We start from the raw sequence: 18,598 nt of genomic DNA on the forward strand, positions 1-18,598 counted from the left end.
TACTTTGTCATCTATTTTGCAAATATTCTTTACTACTTTGCCTTTAAAATTGTTTTGGGTCAGTAGTTATTTCTGCCACACATATTGATCTTTTCCTTGCTGTTTGATAACTCAAAAGATACTTCCACACCTAAAAATACAGGATTTTCATTAAATTTTTCTTCTATTATTCCATGATCTTTAATAAGTTTTATCAGTATTTTTAATCAAGTAACTTGTTTCCCTACTTATTTGAAAGGTCCCCTTTGTTATACACTAAACTTCCAGATGTTTGAATCTATTCTATTCACTAGTCTGTTACCATACTCAAAAAACACTGTTATAGGCCCTGCCTGGTTGGCTCAGTGGTAGAGTGTCGGCCTGGCGTGCAGAGGTCCTGGGTTCGATTCCCGGCCAGGGCACACAGGAGAAGTGCCCATTTGCTTCTCCACCCCTCTCCCTCTCCTTCCTCTCTGTTTCTCTCTTCCCCTCCCGCAGCCGAGGCTCCATTGGAGCAAAGATGGCCCGGGCACTGGGGATGGCTCCTTGGCCTCTGCCCCAGGCGCTAGAGTGGCTCTGGTCGCAACAGAGCGATGCCCCGGAGGGGCAGAGCATCGCCCCCTGATGGGCAGAGCATCACCCCCTGGTGGGCGTGCTGGGTGGATCCCAGTCGGGCGCATGCGGGAGTCTGTCTGACTGTCTCTCCCCATTTCCAGCTTCAGAAAAATATAAAAACAAAACAAGACAAAACAAAAAAACCCACTGTTATAAATACTATATAGCTTTTAATGCATTTATATATGGTATAGGAACTATCACATTGTTAGGGAGATTTATGGGGAATAATATACAAACTGGAAAGAAAATCAGGTTTTCAAAATGAAGAGTTATTTATCATAAAGAGGTAGGAGTTATTTCAGAGATACAGTAGAAATTAGACCAGTAGAAACTACTCATCACGAGTAATTACAGATATAATTCCAGAACTATCTAAATGATTTTCTAACTCTAAAATTTATACTTTTATGAAAAACCCATAGTTTTCTCTTTACTTCTGATTTGTATAATAAAATCATTGAGGGAAGCAGGTCAAAATATGGTTTAAATAAGAAATGATTGATAAATTTAAATATAAATAAAATAGTATTATGAATCCAATAAAAATGCTATAAAAATTAGGATAAAGATTATTAAATTAGAAGACTATATGAAAATTTATATTTTATTAGTTTGGTATAAATTTCCTGTCTCTAAAAATTATCTTTAAAATGAGCTGAAAAATCTTTATAGACAAATAACAATAACATTTTAAAACAAGAATTTAAAACCATGAGGGGCACCATGTAAAACACAAATTTAGTATTTAAAAGTGATAAAGTACTGTGTGAAACTACTTTAAATAGTATAAAATTATACTTAAATCAGAGTTACTTTATTATGAAGGAGAACTGGAAAACATAAATTCACTAATGTGGTATTCATGTCCTTGAAAATTTGGAATTAAATTTAGGCTAACAGGCTTCTGATGGGGGATACACTGTGATATATTACCATGTTGCATTTAGTTTTCATTCATGTATTTAATGTTGCACTTTAGTCTACAAAAGGAAAATTCAAAATCCCCAAATAACTGTATCAATGTTATGAGCTTGGAGGGGGAAAAAAAATCAATCACCTATGCCAACATGTGCTTCTTGTATCATGCTTACATCATTAGCACCATCACCAACAGCCAATGTTATAGGTTTTTCAGGTGAGATTTTTATCAGTCTTATTACCTGAAAGACATACAACTAATTAGTTACTTGTGATAAAATTTCAACTTTCTTATATAGTCATTTATCTTAAATAACTGTTGAAGGAAGCAGAAAAAATTAATTTTATATTAGACAATAATATGCTCTGGGGTTCATTTTTTGAGGGATGTCTCCACTAAGATGTTAGAAATCTTGCCTGACCAGGCGGTGGTGCAGTGGGTAGAGCATCGGACTGGGATACGGAAGGACTCGGGTTCGAGACCCCGAGGTCTCCAGCTTGAGCGCGGGCTTGCCTGGTTTGAGCAAAGCTCACCAGCTTGGACCCAAGGTCGCTGGCTCAAGCAATGGGTTGCTCGGTCTGCTGAAGGCCCACGGTCAAGGAACATATGAGAAAGCAATCAATGAACAACTAAGGTGTCGCAACGAAAAACTAATAATTGATGCTTCTCATCTCTCCGTTCCTGTCTATCTGTCCCTATCTATCCCTCTCTCTGACTCTCTCTCTGTCTCTGTAAAATAAATAAATAAATAAACAAAAAATTTAAAAAAAGATGTTAGAAATCTTTTAGAAATAACATTGCAGCCTGACCAGTGGTAATACAGTGGATAGTGTAAACATGGGACACCAAGGATCCATTTGAAATCCTGAAGCTGCCTGCTTGTGTGGGATCATCGACATGATCGCTGGCTTGAAGCCCAAGGTTGCTGGCTTGAGCAAGGGGTCACTGGCCCAGCTGGAGCCCCCTGGTCAAGGCACATATGAGAAGCAATCAATGAACTGAAGTGCCACAACTATGAGTTGGTCCTTCTCATCTCTCTCCCTTCCTGTCTGTCTCTCTCAAAAAAAGGAAGAAGAAACAGAAATAACATTACAAAACAGTATTATCTTGAATTTTATTATGGGAAGCAAAAATCTTTAAATAAGACTTAAATTTGTAAAGAAGCTTAATAATAACTGTGTAAAAATAATTACACTTACTTGAATTTTGTCAGGCAAAATTTTTCTCTCTTAAGAAAATATTCTTAACCTATGTTGGTGCAGTGGATAAAGAATCAACCTGGGATACTGAGGTTGCTGGTTCAAAGCCCCAAGCTTGCCCAGTCAAGGCACATACAAGAAGCAACTACTACAAGTTGACGCTTCCTCCCCCCGTTCCTCCCCCACCCCCATTTTTCTCTCTCCCTCTCTCTCTCCCTTCTCTCCAAAATGTCAACAAACAAAATCTTAATAAAAAAAGTATTCTTTTCATTTGATGTAAAGGGAAGATTATTTTCATCTATAAAATTTTAAAATTAAAAAAAATCAAAATTAAATTCAATATATAAAAAAAAGTTTCTGGTCAAGGCACATGTGGGAGTTGATGCTTTCTGCTCCTCCCCCTTCTCTCTCTCTCTCTCTCTGTGTGTGTCTCTCTCTGTTTCCTCTCTCTAAAATGAATAAATAAAATCTAAAAAAAAGTTTCTTTGAAATTCTTGAACATACTTTTATTAAAAACCTAAGCATTAGCTCTGTTCGGTCTCCAGTTTTAGTATCCATAGTCTGAGGAACATGAGCTATGATGATATAGGCATTGTAACAAAATTCCATGAAGCAAGAAAAAAAATCTAATTTATTAGACCTATATGTGAAACAATTAGTGTTTAGATGTGCACTTCAAAAGATACTGCTTGTGAAAAATATAGTATAAGAAATCCAATTACAAATTTGGAGTTATAAAAAATATTTATAGACTTTCACTTGAATCATAGCTGAAATTTAAATATTTTCTGTGTACAGCTTTATATCACAAGTCAATCAGGCTTTTCAACTTCTTACTAAAGTGTATTTGTGTCTGGCCTGTGGTAGTGCAGTGGACAGAGAGAGCACTGACCTGGAATGCTGAGGTTGCTGGTTCGAAACCCTGGGCTTGCCCGGTCAAGGCACATATGACAAGCAAGCAATGAACAACTAAAGTGAAGCAATTATGAGTTGATACTTCTCCCCACTCCCTGCTCTCTCTCTGTAAAATCAATAAATAAAATCTTCAAAAAAAATTAAGTGTATTTATTACTTTTCATTTTTTATTGAATTGAATTTATTCAGGTGACATTGGTTCACAAAACCACACAGGTTTCAAGTGTGCAACTCAACTAAACATCTGTACCCTGTATTGTGTGCCTATACCCCCATTCAAAATCTCTTTCTATCTCCATTTTCTCTTGCTCTGTCCACCTGCACCAAACCCCTACCACCCTTTCTCTCTGGCTATCACTGTTATCTGTGTCTATGTGATATGTGTATTTGTTTTTTGGCCAGTCCCTTCAACTTTTCATCTAGCTCCTCTTCTCCCTTCTCTGACAGCTGTCTGTCTGTTCCATGTGTCCATGCTTCTGTTTCTATTTGGTTTGTTAGTTTATTCATTAGATCTCACATTTGAGTGAAATCATATGGTACTTGTCTTTCTGACTGGCTTATTTCACTTAGCATAATAATCTCCAGGTTCATCTATTCTATCACAAAATTCCCTTCTTTTAATGGAAGTATAATATTCCATTGTATGAATGTACTACAGCTTTTTATCCATCTTCTAGTGATGGGCACTTGGGTTGTTTCCAGATCTTGACTATTGTAAATAATGCTGCAATAAACATAGGGGTTCATATAGTCATTCGAATTAGTGTTGCAGGATTCTTAGGATACATTCCTAGAAGTGGGATAGCTAGGTCAAAAGGCAGATACACCTTTAATTTTTTGAGGCAATGCCATACAGTTCTCCACAGTGGCTACAAAAGTTTGCATTACCAACAATAGTACATGAGGGTTCCCTTTTCTCCACAGCCTTTCCAGCACTTGTTGTATGTTGATTTATTGATGATAGCCATTCTGACAGGTGTGAGGTGGTACCTCACAGTGGTTTTAATCTGTGTCTCTCTGATGATTAGAAGTTATCTATTCAGGTCCTTTGCCCATTTTTAAATTGGATTGTTTGCCTTCCTGGTGTTGAGTTGTATACATCTTTACATATTTTGGAAACTAACCCCTTATCAGATGTACTGTATCATTGTCAAATATGTCCTCCCATACAGTGGGTTCTCTTTAGATTTTGTTGATTTCTTTTGCTGTGCAAAAGCTTTTAAATTTGATGTAGCTGTATTTGTTTATTTTTTCCTTTGTTTCCCTTGCCCTAGGAGATATATCAGTAAAACTATTACTACAAGAGGTTTGAAATTTTACTGCCTGTTTTTTTCTTCTAGGAGTATCAGTTCATTACTTACATTTGTCTTTTATTCACTTTGAGTTTATTCTTAGTAGCTATTTTTAACAAAGAGAATTATCACTTCATAAGAATGCAAGAATAAGCAGAGATTAACAGAACCACCCAAAGATACATATGAACTGAAGCCTATAGGTTCCCTCAGTAGGTAGGTAACTAACTTGTGAAACTTTAGTTATCATAGCTTAAATTTGTGGCTCAGGACAATCTCGTACTGCTACCCATCACAGACTTTCTAGGTTACTATGAAGAGTTAAAACTTTTATATTCACTCTGAAAATTCCAAAGGTCTAATTATACATGGTTAAAATTCATTATATGAGAAATGATTAACTTAGTAAGATTCACACACTGCAAGACACTAAATGGAACTATAGATAAAGAACACTTTTAGATCTATATATCTTTACAGAACTTCTTATACACAAGCATACCTTGGCTTTCTGCAGTGGTGCCATACGACAACATAATACAGCTGAACAATTTCTGCAGACATCCATAAATAGCTTTTCATGCTCCCTGAGTGCAAGAGATAAACTGGTCCCATCAACCACCAGACCATGCTGAATCACATGATCCTCTGTAATTCTAAAACAGAAAATAATTACAACTTCTGTAAGGTACTTTAAAGTCACATTATTTATACTCACTTGGTAAACAAGATTCTTACCGAAAGATAAAACATTCATTTACAGACTTTACAATTATATAACTGATATGTCAGGGAACAAACTATTGTATTGAAATTAAGATTAAGTAGAACTGAGAGTGACTTATGTAATAAATAAAACAGATGATATTCAATTTTACAATGAACTAATAATACTTAGATACAGTAACTATATTTTCTAAATGTGAACTATAACATATAACCTGAGTGTATTCTCTAAGATTGTGAGTATAAAGTCTTTCAAAAATAAAAACATTGTTATATTCAGTAAATCATAATTTAAAAAAATTTAAAAAGAATTCAGGAAAATTCATGAGCTAAATTATGTATAAGTGGGAAGCAAAAGAAAGAAGGAATCATAACTGTTCTTGATATTAACTCCTACAATGGACTGCAACATTAGATATTACTATGGTGAAACATGGATAACACTTCCTTTGTGGGCATATGTTATGAGCACAACTCAGAGTATGGTCTGATTACTGGCAGCTGGGCCAATTATTTGTTGCCAGGAAGAAATAAGAAACTTGCATCAGTATGTAAATCAACTACATTGCCAAACATTATTTTGTTACACTGTTTCTCCCTACTCCCATTTGGTAATAAAATTGTCTTGATGAAAAAAGCAGTGCATAGATTTACATTCTGGTTCAAGCTCCTTTATGCTGTTTAAGGCCAGCACTCAAAGTAGCATTGTGCTACATCCACAACAAGAACACTGGCCCTGGCCGGTTGGCTCAGTGGTAGAGCGTCGGCCTGGCGTGCAGGAGTCCCGGGTTCGATTCCCAGCCAGGGCACATAGGAGAAGCGCCCATCTGCTTCTCCACCCCTCCCCCTCTCCTTCCTCTCTGTCTCTCTCTTCCCCTCCCACAGCCAGGGCTCCATTGGAGCAAAAGATGGCCCGGGCGCTGGGGATGGCTCCTTGGCTTCTGCCCCAGGCACTATAGTAGCTCTGGTCGCGACAGAGCGATGCCCCGGATGGGCAGAGCATCGCCCTCTGGTGGACTTGCCGGGTGGATCCCGGTCGGGCGCATGCGGGAGTCTGTCTGACTGCCTCCCTGTTTCCAGCTTCAGAAAAATACAAAAAAAAACAACAACCCAGAACACTATTGGTCCTAGCTGGTAGCTCAGCAGTGGATAGCGCCTTGGCCCAGTGTATGGATGTCCCAGTTTCAATTCCCAGTCAGGGCACACAGGAGAGGCAACCAGCTGCTTCTCTCTGCCTCCCTTTTTCTCACTCGCTCTCTTTTCCCCTCCCGCCCGCAGTCAGTTGCTCAATTGGTTCGAGCAAGTGTGGTCCTGGGCACTGAGGATGGCTCAGCTGGTCTGAGTATATCAGCCTCAGGAGCTATAAATAGCTCGGATAACCCCAGATGGAGTTGTCAGGGAGATCTGTTGGGGAGCATGCGGGAGGGAGGTCTGCCTCATTATCTCCCCTAGTCTCACCTAAAACAAAGAACAATAAATACACTACAGTTGACCACTGGGTTTACAATATAGCACACTGTTACTGAGAAATATCCCTCCATTTTAACTTTATTTTTTTCTCCAGTTCTATTGAGATAATGACATATAACACATGTAAGTTTAAGGTGTGCCACGTGATTTGATATACATACATATTGTGAAATGATTACCATAATAAAGTTAGTGAACAACTCCATTTCCTCATAATTACCATTTATTTTGTGTGTAGTGATAACATTTATGGTCTACTCTTAACAACTTTCCAATATATAATACAGTAATGTTAATTCTAGTCACCAGCTGTAAATTAGATCCCCAGAACTAATTCATCTTATATATACACTGGAAGTCTGTATCCTTTGAGCATCACCTCCCAATTTCCTCACATCCCAGCCCCTGGGAACTACTATTCTTCTCTCTATTTCTTTGAGTTCTACTTTTTGAGATTCCACATCTAAGTATTTGTCTTTCTCTGACTTATTTCTCTTAGCATAATGCCTCAAGATCCATCCATTCCACGTGACCAGTGGTGGTACAGTGGATAAAGTGTCAACCTGAAACACTGAGGTCCCAGGTTTGAAACCCTGAGGTCACTGGCTTGAGCATGGGGTTGCTGGCTTAGCTTGAGCCCCTGGTCTAGGCACATATGAGAAGCAACCAATGAACAACTAAAGTGAAGCAACTATGAGTTGATGCTTCTCACTCACTCTCCTCTCCTCCCACCTCTCAAAATCAATTAGAAAAAGAAAGAAAGAAAAATATGAACAAGGACTGAAAAATAAAATCCATCCATTTTGTCACAAAAGGCAGAATTTCCTTCTTTTCATAGCTGAATATTTCTTTGTAAACAGGCGTGGGCAAAAATAGGTTTACAGTTGTGAGTACACAAAAGTTTATTCTTGTATTATTGTGTATTGTATTACTATTTTTAATGTACTTTTGCCTACCCCTGTATATACACACTACATTTTCTTTAGCCACTGATAAATCAATGGACATTATGGCTATTTTCATTCTTGCCTATTGAGAACAATGCTGCAATAAACATGAGGGTGAAAGTACGTCATCAAGATAGCGATTTCATTTCCTTTGGATATATGACCAGAAATGAGATTGCTAGATATGGTAGGTCTATTTTTAACTTTTTGAGGAACTTTCATACTATTTTTCATAATGGCTTTACCTTCCATTTTAAAATAAGAAGTGAAAAGAGTATTAAGTGAGCAATAATCTATAAAAACTAAATAGTATATAAATAGATTTTTAGTTCTATAATAGTAAAAAAAACTCTTATAAGGTAAAATGTTCTTCACAGCGTATGCCTAATCATCACTGTGTTGCACTGTAACTGATAAGTAGTAAACAATTAACTTTTACAACATAAACTAAAAAGTGTTTTCTTCTTTTATTTATTAATTCTCCCAATACCTGAAATAAGCATCTACATTAACTGTTTTTCCTCCCTATTGGGGAAATTTTATTTAGCAATTTGTTCTTTCTCCAGTGTGTTCAGCCTAAGTACTGTCTGAGCAGAAGGGGTAACAGCCAGAAGAGAGACAGATCAGATCAGTGTTCCTAGAGAACCTTCCCAAGGCACCCGGTACTGGTTTTCCTCTGGAAAGGCTTTATAAATCAGCATATTATCTCACAATCTATGGGATAATATTTATGAAATGTGGAAAAGCTCCTCACAGTTCTGGCAGACAGTAGGTAGCATGTGCTCACTTCTGTAGCCTTATACCTCAGTACTTCCCATACCTTTACTTCTCCCATCTATTCAATTCTATGGTTGTACTTAACTAGGACCAATTCTTTGAACGAGCCTCTCTCAGCCTGGGGATCTGCATACAATTTGCTGCTTGGTGTCACTCTCTGACCAGTTAATAACAGTTCATCTCTCTGGAGACAACACAGTCATGGTGTTTCCACACAGCTCTGTGTCTAGGCTAACCTTCCCTCTTCTGTCCACCCACAGCTTTCTGTTCTTGCCTCAATTACACTTGAGTTGTGATAGGTCTGTATTTACTTCCGTTCTTCCTATACACTGTAAGTATTCTGAGAGTAAACAATATATAAACAAACACCTAAAGGACTGTGTGTTCCAAATGTCTAGTTGGGAGACATCAATATATGTTTGTGAAGAAATGCATATATAAAACTAAAAATTTTTTTCTTTTTTTTAAGACTTTATTCATTTTAGAGAGGGGGGAGAGAGAAGGAGAAAGGGAGAGAGGGAGAGAGAGAGAGAGAGAGAGAGAGAGAGAGAGAGAGAGAGAGAGAGGGAGAGAGAGAAGTAGGGGAGAAGCAGAAAGCATCAACTCTCACATGTGCCTTGACTGGGCAAGCCCAGGGTTTCGAACTGGCGACCTCAGAGTTCCAGGTTGATGCTTTACCCACTGTGCCACCACAGGTCAGGCCTAAACTAAAAATTTCAAAGGTATGAATTCTTTGTTCCACTCAAGATTTTTAGAATTTATACTTCCTGAAAGTATCAATGACTCATATGATTTTCTCAGGAATGTATTCTACCAAAAAGATAGTATCTCTAAAATGTAATATAAATCTCACATAGCAAGACAAAACTTTATTTTAAGGTATAGTCTTCACTTTATAATACAGCTTCTTTATAAGAAGGGAAATGAATAATGTCCATGATCTTAACAAGTTCACTTAAAGTTTATATCTATAGAAGACTTAAAGAAAATATTCTAAACTAGAAATAATTATCTTTGGATGGTTGTATTATATTAACCATCATATTTTCTTTATCATTTCCAGTATTTTTAAAATAGACATTACTATTATAATCAGGAATAACATTTTAGAAGGAATATAGTGTAAAGTAAATGATTCTGAGCAATTATTTTCTGTTTTAGGAAGTTCTCCTTAACATTATAGTACCTAAATTAATTAAGCAGCCACAATGATGCTCCCAAACTATAGTATAACTACCTAGATTAATCAACTTATTTATTTATTTATTGTATTTTTCTGAAGTTGGAAACGGGGAGGCAGTCAGACAGGCTCCCGCATGCGCCCGACCGGGATCCACCCGGCATGCCCACCAGGGGGCAATGCTCTATTGCGACCAGAGCCATCCTAGCGCCTGAGGCAGAGGCCATGGAGCCATCCTCAGCGCCCGGGCCAACTTTGCTCCAATGGAGCCTTGGCTGCAGGAGGGGAAGAGAGAGGCAGAGAGGAAGGAGAGGGGGAGGGGTGGAAAAGCAGATGGGTGCTTCTCCTGTGTGCCCTGGATGGAAATCGAACCCGGGACTCCTGCACGCCAGGCCGATGCTCTACCACTGAGCAAATCGGCCAGGGCTTAATCAACTTTTTTAACTCAAGCAAATAAACCTCTGAGAATTGTACTGTCTCTTTAGCAGTGGTTCTCAACCTGTGGGTCGCGACCCCAGAGGGGGTCGAACGACCAAAACACAGGGGTCACCTAAAGCCGGAAATACGTATTTATTATACAATACATTTTCAAATAAAATATGTATTTCCAGCTTTAGGTGACCCCTGTGTTTTGGTCGTTCGACCCCCGCCGGGGTCACGACCCACAGGTTGAGAGCCGCTGCTTTAGAACATCCTTAAATAAATTTTTCTTTGATGAAATCCTGAGCTAGTACCACATCAATGCCTGTATAGTGAACATAAATAAAGCACTGAGTGTAAATTGACATCTGTGGAACTGTCTTTTCGCATGTTTTTCCAAGCTAATGTCACAAGACTGCAAATGATGGGCATCTTTAGGAGACCTAAATAGCTACATATAAGCAATCTTAGTCTTATATTGAAGCACTCATTAAATTATTGTGGAAAAATCAAACTGAATTAAATGGGGCCTCCTAAATAAAGCTTATTTGCGCCTATTAAAAAACAGATTTAGAAAAAAAGAGAATGACTTTAGAGTGCAAATACTTGTGAAATTTTCTTTGACTAGTCGAGTGCAGACTGATTTCCAATTTGGTCATGTGAACTACATCAGGAGTTGCCAAATGTTTTTTGTAAAAGGCCAGAAGTAAATATTTCAGTCTTAGGTGCTGTGGGCCAAGAGGCTAAATTGAGGATATTATGTAGGTACTTAAAGTAAAAAAAAGACAAGATATTATGTAGGTACTTAAAGTAAAAAAAAGACAAGAGAAATTTTAACAAAATTTTAAAAGTAAAAATTAGAATAATAACTGATTATAATTTTTAAAAATAATACAAGTGTACTATTGAGAAAATGGAAAGCACTTTTGCAGGGGTGAAAAGGAATAACATTTTGCTTAATTGGTGTTTAATGTTCCCTATCATCAAAATCAACTGTAAATGTCCATCTGTTAACACTGATTCTGTAATAAAAGTTTACATTTTAATATAACAATCTGTAATGAGATTTTATATTTCATCTTTGAATTTGTCTTTTCCAACCAGTAGCATATTAAAGTGTCGCTGAATAATAAATACAATGCTGTCTTTGTATCAAATTTGATAAAATAACATTCCACTGTTCTTTAAAAATCATATTAAAAAGTCCATTTTTCTTGTTTGGAGATGGATACTGATAATTAAAATATAGTAAGATGTCATACGGCAATACGTGTGGCACTCAAGACACTATCAAGTTATATTGTGTCACTGTGGCTTGCAGCGTATCAAGCAGCATAAAAAATGAGATAAGTGCTTTATAAGGTGTCTGTTGTAACTACTCAACTGTGCTATTATAGTGTAAATGTCTTCATCAGTGATATGTAAATAAATAAATGTGGCTGTGTTTCAATAAAATATTATTTACAGGCAACAAAATATGAATTCCAGCCCTGGCCGGTTGGCTCAGTGGTAGAGCGTCGGCCTGGCGTGCAGAGGTCCCGGGTTTGATTCCCGGCCAGGGCACACAGGAGAGGCGCCCATCTGCTTCTCCACCCCTCCCCCTCTCCTTCCTCTCTGTCTCTCTCTTCCCCTCCCGCAGCCGAGGCTCCATTGGAGCAAAAGATGGCCCGGGCGCTGGGGATGGCTCCTTGGCCTCTGCCCCAGGCGCTAGAGTGGCTCTGGTCGCGGCAGAGCGACGCCCCGGAGGGGCAGAGCGTCGCCCCCTGGTGGGCGTGCCGGGTGGATCCCGGTCGGGCGCATGCGGGAGTCTGTCTGACTGTCTCTCCCCGTTTCTAGCTTCAGAAAAATACAAAAAAAAAAATAAAAATATATATATATATATGAATTCCATAATTTTCATAATATAAAATATTTTTCTTTGGATTCTTTTTCATACATCAAGTAACAAAAATTATTTTGAGCTCATGGGCTATAAAAAATAAGCAGTGACCATATTTGCTTACACCTCAACTCTGTGCATAATTACATTCTTACCTTCTGGCAAGCTGCCTCAACTGTTCAGCACATTCACTGTCTGATTTCTGGTTTATAAGTTCAAGGATATTCATGGTTCTGTGAAAATGTCCACATGATAAACTCACACTAACAGCTGTTTCATGTTTATCTCCAGTAAGTACCCATACTTTGATACCAGCCATTCTCAAAGCTTCAATAGTTTCTCGAACTTTATCTTGTAATCTGAAAAGAAACAAAATTAGCAGTAGGAAGTACTTTTCTGATTTTATATATAAATCACATAATAAGAAAGGTAAATTCAGGACTTCTTGACTTAGGAATGCTACAGTAACATTCAGGTCAGTATCATAAATGAAATTTTTTCTCATTAGGGAGGAAATAGGAACCAAATCAGTGATGTAGTGAACAAAATCTACAACCTCGTATTTTAAGAATATGTTTTCAAAGTTGATTTTTATAGACTCAATTTAAGCATATGGTCTACATACCTCTATTTTATTAGAAAGTCTTAAATTTCAAATTTTAAGTTTTTCTCTTTTTCTGATAAGGAAATCCTCATTTCAGCAGTTAAAAAATTAGACTGTGAACAATAAAAGACTACCTAACCTCAGCTAGGTCTCAGAAATGTCATGAGGATAACTAAAAATGAAATGAAAACCTAGATTACAAACAGAACAAAATAAAAAACCGCAAACATACACAGATCTAAGCTGTAGAGAAAAATATAACAGGATAATTTTGTAGAATTCAATTTAATTCAAAGAATTCAATTTAACTCAAGAAACACACATTAAAATTGATGCTGGGAACAAATAATAAATCAGGGGTCCCCAAACTTTTACACAGGAGGTCAGTTCACTGTCCCTCAGACTGTTAGAGGGCCGGACTATAAAAAAAACTATGAACAAATCCCTATGCACACTGCACATATCTTATTTTAAAGTAAAAAAACAAAATGGGAACAAATACAATATTTAAAATAAAAAACAAGTAAATTTAAATCAACAAACTGACTAGTATTTCAATGGGGACTATGGACCTGCTTTTGGCTAATGAGATGGTCAATGTGCTCCTCTCACTGACCACCAATGAAAGAGGTGCCCCTTCCGGAAGTGTGGCAGGGGCCATATGCAGCCCGCAGGCCATAGTTTGGGGACCCCTGCCATAAATGGACCTCAAGTAACTGAAAGGCTAACAGAGAAAAAAAAGTTTAAATAAATAATTATCATATACTGCCATCAGGACAGCACAGATCTATACAACATGGAAGAGCTTTTTAAATCCTGTTAGAAGTAAAGAAAGGTCTTATTACTAGAGTAGGGCTAATAGCTGAACTATACTTTAGAAATAGATATTCACAAATGGGAAAAGGAAGAATAATCAGGAAGAAGGCACAGACTTGCCAAGGAACAAAACCATAAAATAGAATAGTTTTTACTATTGAAGTATAAAATTAAAGGATGTAGTGGTAGGAAGTGAGGCTGGAGAATCAAGCAGGTGCTTGAAGTCTTTATATGGCATACACTGAGTAGTATCCTAAAAATTGAAGTCTATGGGAAAAATACATAGCTGGATTCTTTCATCTATTTCAGATACCTGGCTAGAAAAAAAAGCATACATACTAAGTGGGGAAAAAAGGTTTTAACCTCTATTTTGATGTTAAATATATTATTATAGGATGTTAATAAATAAAAAAGTTGGCTAAAAAAAATTGAGAGAAAAATGATATTTTCTATTTATTGGATACTTACCTGTCTTCTACTGCTGTAGCTCCAAGTAATATTAGTTCTTTCTCTATGAACTGGAAGACATTTGCCAATTTCTCTTCCCGTAGCTGCAAGGCAGTCCTGGCTTCAAATAGGCGTCTATCTATCACTTCATACTCTTCAGATGTCAACTGTCTATAGGCCATGCACAGAGTTCTTAGCCCTTTCTAATCAGAAAAATTAGAGACAAAAATTAAACAAAAATATCTAATGGGGAATCAAGAAGTCATTGAAGTAAAAGTGAGGACCCCAGTACCAAAAATCAATTACAAATAATTAAAAAAGTACTATCACCTAGTGATAGAAAAATAAATGAAATGTAATGAATTCTAGTGATCTGAGTTATGGGACACATACTATAATAACTCTTTCAATTTCTGATGAGTTCTTAAAATGTTGCTCAAACAATTAAGGTCACTGAATTGTAAAACATATCTTAGAGAATAGACAGGCTCATAAGATGATCTTACTTGTGGTTTTAAAACTGTTTTACATGGAAAGCCAGAAAGTTCCATAATGGTACCTTCACAATTGTCAAGAGAGAGGCAGCCCCAGGTTCTGCTTCCCTGCTCTAACCATTAAAAAGGGGACCAGTACTTCCTGAGGGTTTATGGTATAACAAATTTGCAATTCAAATAAAGAAGTCTACAAGGTGGTCATTATCAAACTACACTTTCTAGAGCTACTGAAGGATTTAAAATTGTATCATTACATCTGCACTGGTGAATTGGAATTACACAAAACTTAAAAATATGTCTTTGACTTTGTGATTCTGTTGGGTTTAAAGTTTTCCTATGGTGTTAATATCTGAAAGTTGACATTTAAATCTAAAAGCTTATAAAAATCTCCTTTTCTTGCTATATATTTCCTCTGAAAAAACCCAAAGTAAATGTTCTAGTAACAGAACTTGGAAAGGTGGATTTAAAATACTATTTAGCAGATTTCTAAATATTGGCATTCCTTGATTTATAAATGACCCACATCTATACATAACTGTTTCTCTTAAATAACAGTTAAGGGACTATGAGGTTTATTAATAAGAACTTAATTAGTCAATTCTATCACAAACATTTATTAAGTGCCTACTATGTGCCAGCACTGTTAGGAATATTAACAAGATAGGAAGGTAGAACATTATCTTTGTTCTCATGGATGTTATAGTGTGGGTAGAATAACCAGACCGTAAACAATTAGGGAACCAGTAATGGGAGAAAAAGAAACCACAAGGGAGGCAGCTGAGCAGACATAAGTATATAGCATACATTTACAGAAATGCAGAAATGAGAGATCATGAGATCCTAAGGTTGAGAGAGCTGCTTAATAATTTTCCTGTTCACATAAATTTGGCACTTTAGCACTTTGTTTCTGTAAGATTCTTGTACACGCTTTTCTTGAGACATACTTCATATGCCATAAAATTCACTCTTAAAGAGAATTCACTAGTTTTCAGTGAATTGAAGAATTGTGTGTAATTATTTTTAGTATTTAATTCCAGAACACCTGTATCACACTCAAAAAAATCCCACATCCATTAGCAGACACACCCTTTCCCCCTTCCTCCAGACGATAGCAACTGTTATGAATTTATAAATGGACTATGTGACCTTTTGTGACTAGCTTCTTTCACTCAGCAAAATCTCTGCAAGGTTCACCTGTGTTGTAGCATATTATCAGTCCTTCATTTCTTTCAATGGCCAAATAACAGTCTTAAACTACAATATTTAATTCATTTATCAGTTGATAGACATTTGGATGTTTCTACTTTTTTTTTTTGGCTAGCAGGGGTAATGCTGCTGAGAACAGTTGTATACAAGTCTATATGTACACATATGTCAATTCTTTTGGGAGTATACGAAGGAGTGAAACTGCTGGATCATATAGTATAGTCTATGTTCTATGAGAAACTGCAAAACTATTTTCTAAAGTGGCTGTCTGTATGTATTTATATTCCTACCACCAATGTACAATGGTTCTGATTTCTCTATATCCTTCGGATTCCCTTGTATTCTTTTATTAATCCTCCTGTTTTTTATATAGTAATTTGGTCCTCGTAGCTAGAAGTGTCCTGACTGTAACAGGTTCAAAGACACATTTTGGCAGATTATAAGTCAATTTTTAATCAAAGACTATGGAACCAACACAGTTCTACAGTTTTTCGTATATCAATGAAAAAATAAAACCCCAAATCTTTCAAATATATAAAACTCATTCAGAGTTTTTAAATCATAGAAATATTCACTCACCAAAGCAAATTCATCTACATGAATTCTGGTTTTTTCTATTTCTCCACCTATACATTTAGGGAGAATTGATGATTCAGCTCCTTTAGCAAATAAAAACTTCTCACCTAAAAATAAAAATGAGTTATCAACGTCTTAATATTATATGAATAAAAATTCATAAAAGTTTAGGTTGGTTACCTGAAGGTGCCTGAACAATTACACTCATTCTCCTACGATCTGAATCAAATTCCAGAATATGAAGCAGTTTGTACCTAATAAAAAACAAATTACACAAGGCTTTACTTTTTTGAATGTTAAGTAAATATTAAGAATCCTTACAACCTATAAAAGATAAAAATGCTTAATTTAGAACAAGAAATTAACCTCTAAACCAGGCATTCCCAAACTACGGCCCGCGGGCCGCATGAGGCCCCCTGAGGCCATTTATCCGGCCCCCCGCCGCACTTCCGGAAGGGGCACCTCTTTCATTGGTGGTCAGTGAGAGGAGCACTGTATGTGGCGGCCCTCCAACGGTCTGAGGGACAGTGAACTGGCCCTCTGTGTAAAAAGTTTGGGGACCCCTGCTCTAAACAATACAAGATAGAAATAGAAGGACCATTTATTGAGTACTTACCAAATGCCATGCACTTTATATCTTATGTCCTTTAATACCCATGAGAACCAAAGGAGGTAGGTCTTACCTTTTTTTTTTTTTTTCATTTTTCTGAAGCTGGAAACAGGGAGAGACAGTCAGACAGACTCCCGCATGCGCCCGACCGGGATCCACCCGGCACGCCCACCAGGGGCAATGCTCTGCCCACCAGGGGGCGATGCTCTGCCCATCCTGGGCGTCGCCATATTGCGACCAGAGCCACTCCAGCGCCTGGGGCAGAGGCCAAGGAGCCATCCCCAGCGCCCGGGCCATCTTTGCTCCAATGGACCCTTGGCTGCGGGAGGGGAAGAGAGAGACAGAGAGGAAAGTGCGGCGGAGGGGTGGAGAAGCAAATGGGTGCTTCTCCTGTGTGCCCTGGCCGGGAATCGAACCCGGGTCCTCCGCACGCTAGGCCGACGCTCTACCGCTGAGCCAACCGGCCAGGGCTTTTTTTTTTTTTTTTTTTTTTAAGTGAGAACTATTCAATTCAGAAAGATTAAGTAATTTGCTTACAGTCAAATCAGCTTGTGGGTGGCAGAGCAAGGACTGGAATCCAGATCTGCCCAGCTCCAAGTCTTTCTCATTAAAAAAGGTGACTGATTCTCTTTTCTGCCCAAACACACAAGAGAAATACAGTGCATCCGTAAAGTCATGGTGCACTTTTGACTGGTCACAGGAAAGCAACAAAAGACGACAGAAATGTGAAATCTGCACCAAATAAAAGGAAAACTCTCCCAGTTTCATACCTATTCAGTGCAGTTCGATGTGGGCTCACGTACAGATTTTTTAGGGCTCCTTAGGTAGCTATCCCGTATAGCCTCTACAGACTCGTCACTGACTGATGGCCTACCAGAACGGGGTTTCTCCACCAAACTGCCGGTTTCCTTCAACTGCTTAACCCACTGAGTAATGTTATTCCTATGTGGTGGCACTTCGTTATAAATACGCCGATATTCACGTTGCACTTTGACACGGATTCAAATTTAGCGAGCCACAGAACACACTAAACTTTCCTCTGTACCGTCCACATCTCGACTGGCATGGCCCTGGGCTGCTCCGCTGTATACAAGATGTTATGTCATCATCTGTGCATGCGCACATGCTGCCACATCATCCTACAGAAACTGGGAGGGTTTTCCTTTTATTTGGTGCAGATTTCACATTTCTATTGTCTTTTGTTGCTTTCCTGTGACCGGTCAAAAGTGCACCATGACTTTACGGACACACTGTACAACACACTCACATGAGTAACAGCGGCTCATTATGGCAGTGATTCTGAACCCGGGACAGAATATATACGTGTAAGTGGGGGAACAAATGACTCTCTAAGGGGCTGTAAACAGATTTGTGTGGATGGGTCAGGTGTGGATTGAAAAATCTTCTATAAGAATTTATACAAAGAAAAACACTCATTGGAATGATGGCTTATGTGACAGAATGTGCTAGAGAGGCTCCCACATGAAAGTAACCAAAGAGTAAGCTCTACTTCAGGGGTCCCCA

At 37.8% G+C, this 18,598-nt stretch overlaps 1 protein-coding gene across 5 annotated transcripts in view; it reads right to left on the reverse strand.

The window, feature by feature from the left end:
* The window catches only part of ATP11B (ATPase phospholipid transporting 11B (putative)), a 142,633-nt gene that overhangs the window by 38,720 nt on the left and 85,315 nt on the right, over positions 1-18,598 (reverse strand). For all 5 annotated transcript variants that reach the window (XM_066347696.1, XM_066347698.1, XM_066347695.1 and 2 more), the window contains 6 exons: positions 16,645-16,718; positions 16,468-16,571; positions 14,210-14,391; positions 12,477-12,680; positions 5,425-5,578; positions 1,655-1,757 (listed from right to left, as the gene is read on the reverse strand). In XM_066347696.1, the coding sequence (XP_066203793.1) occupies positions 1,655-1,757; positions 5,425-5,578; positions 12,477-12,680; positions 14,210-14,391; positions 16,468-16,571; positions 16,645-16,718 (821 nt within the window). The remainder of the gene's footprint in view (positions 1-1,654; positions 1,758-5,424; positions 5,579-12,476; positions 12,681-14,209; positions 14,392-16,467; positions 16,572-16,644; positions 16,719-18,598) is intronic.

This window comes from Saccopteryx leptura, chromosome 8, assembly GCF_036850995.1.
Source record: "Saccopteryx leptura isolate mSacLep1 chromosome 8, mSacLep1_pri_phased_curated, whole genome shotgun sequence".
Classification (NCBI taxonomy): Eukaryota; Metazoa; Chordata; class Mammalia; order Chiroptera; family Emballonuridae; genus Saccopteryx; species Saccopteryx leptura.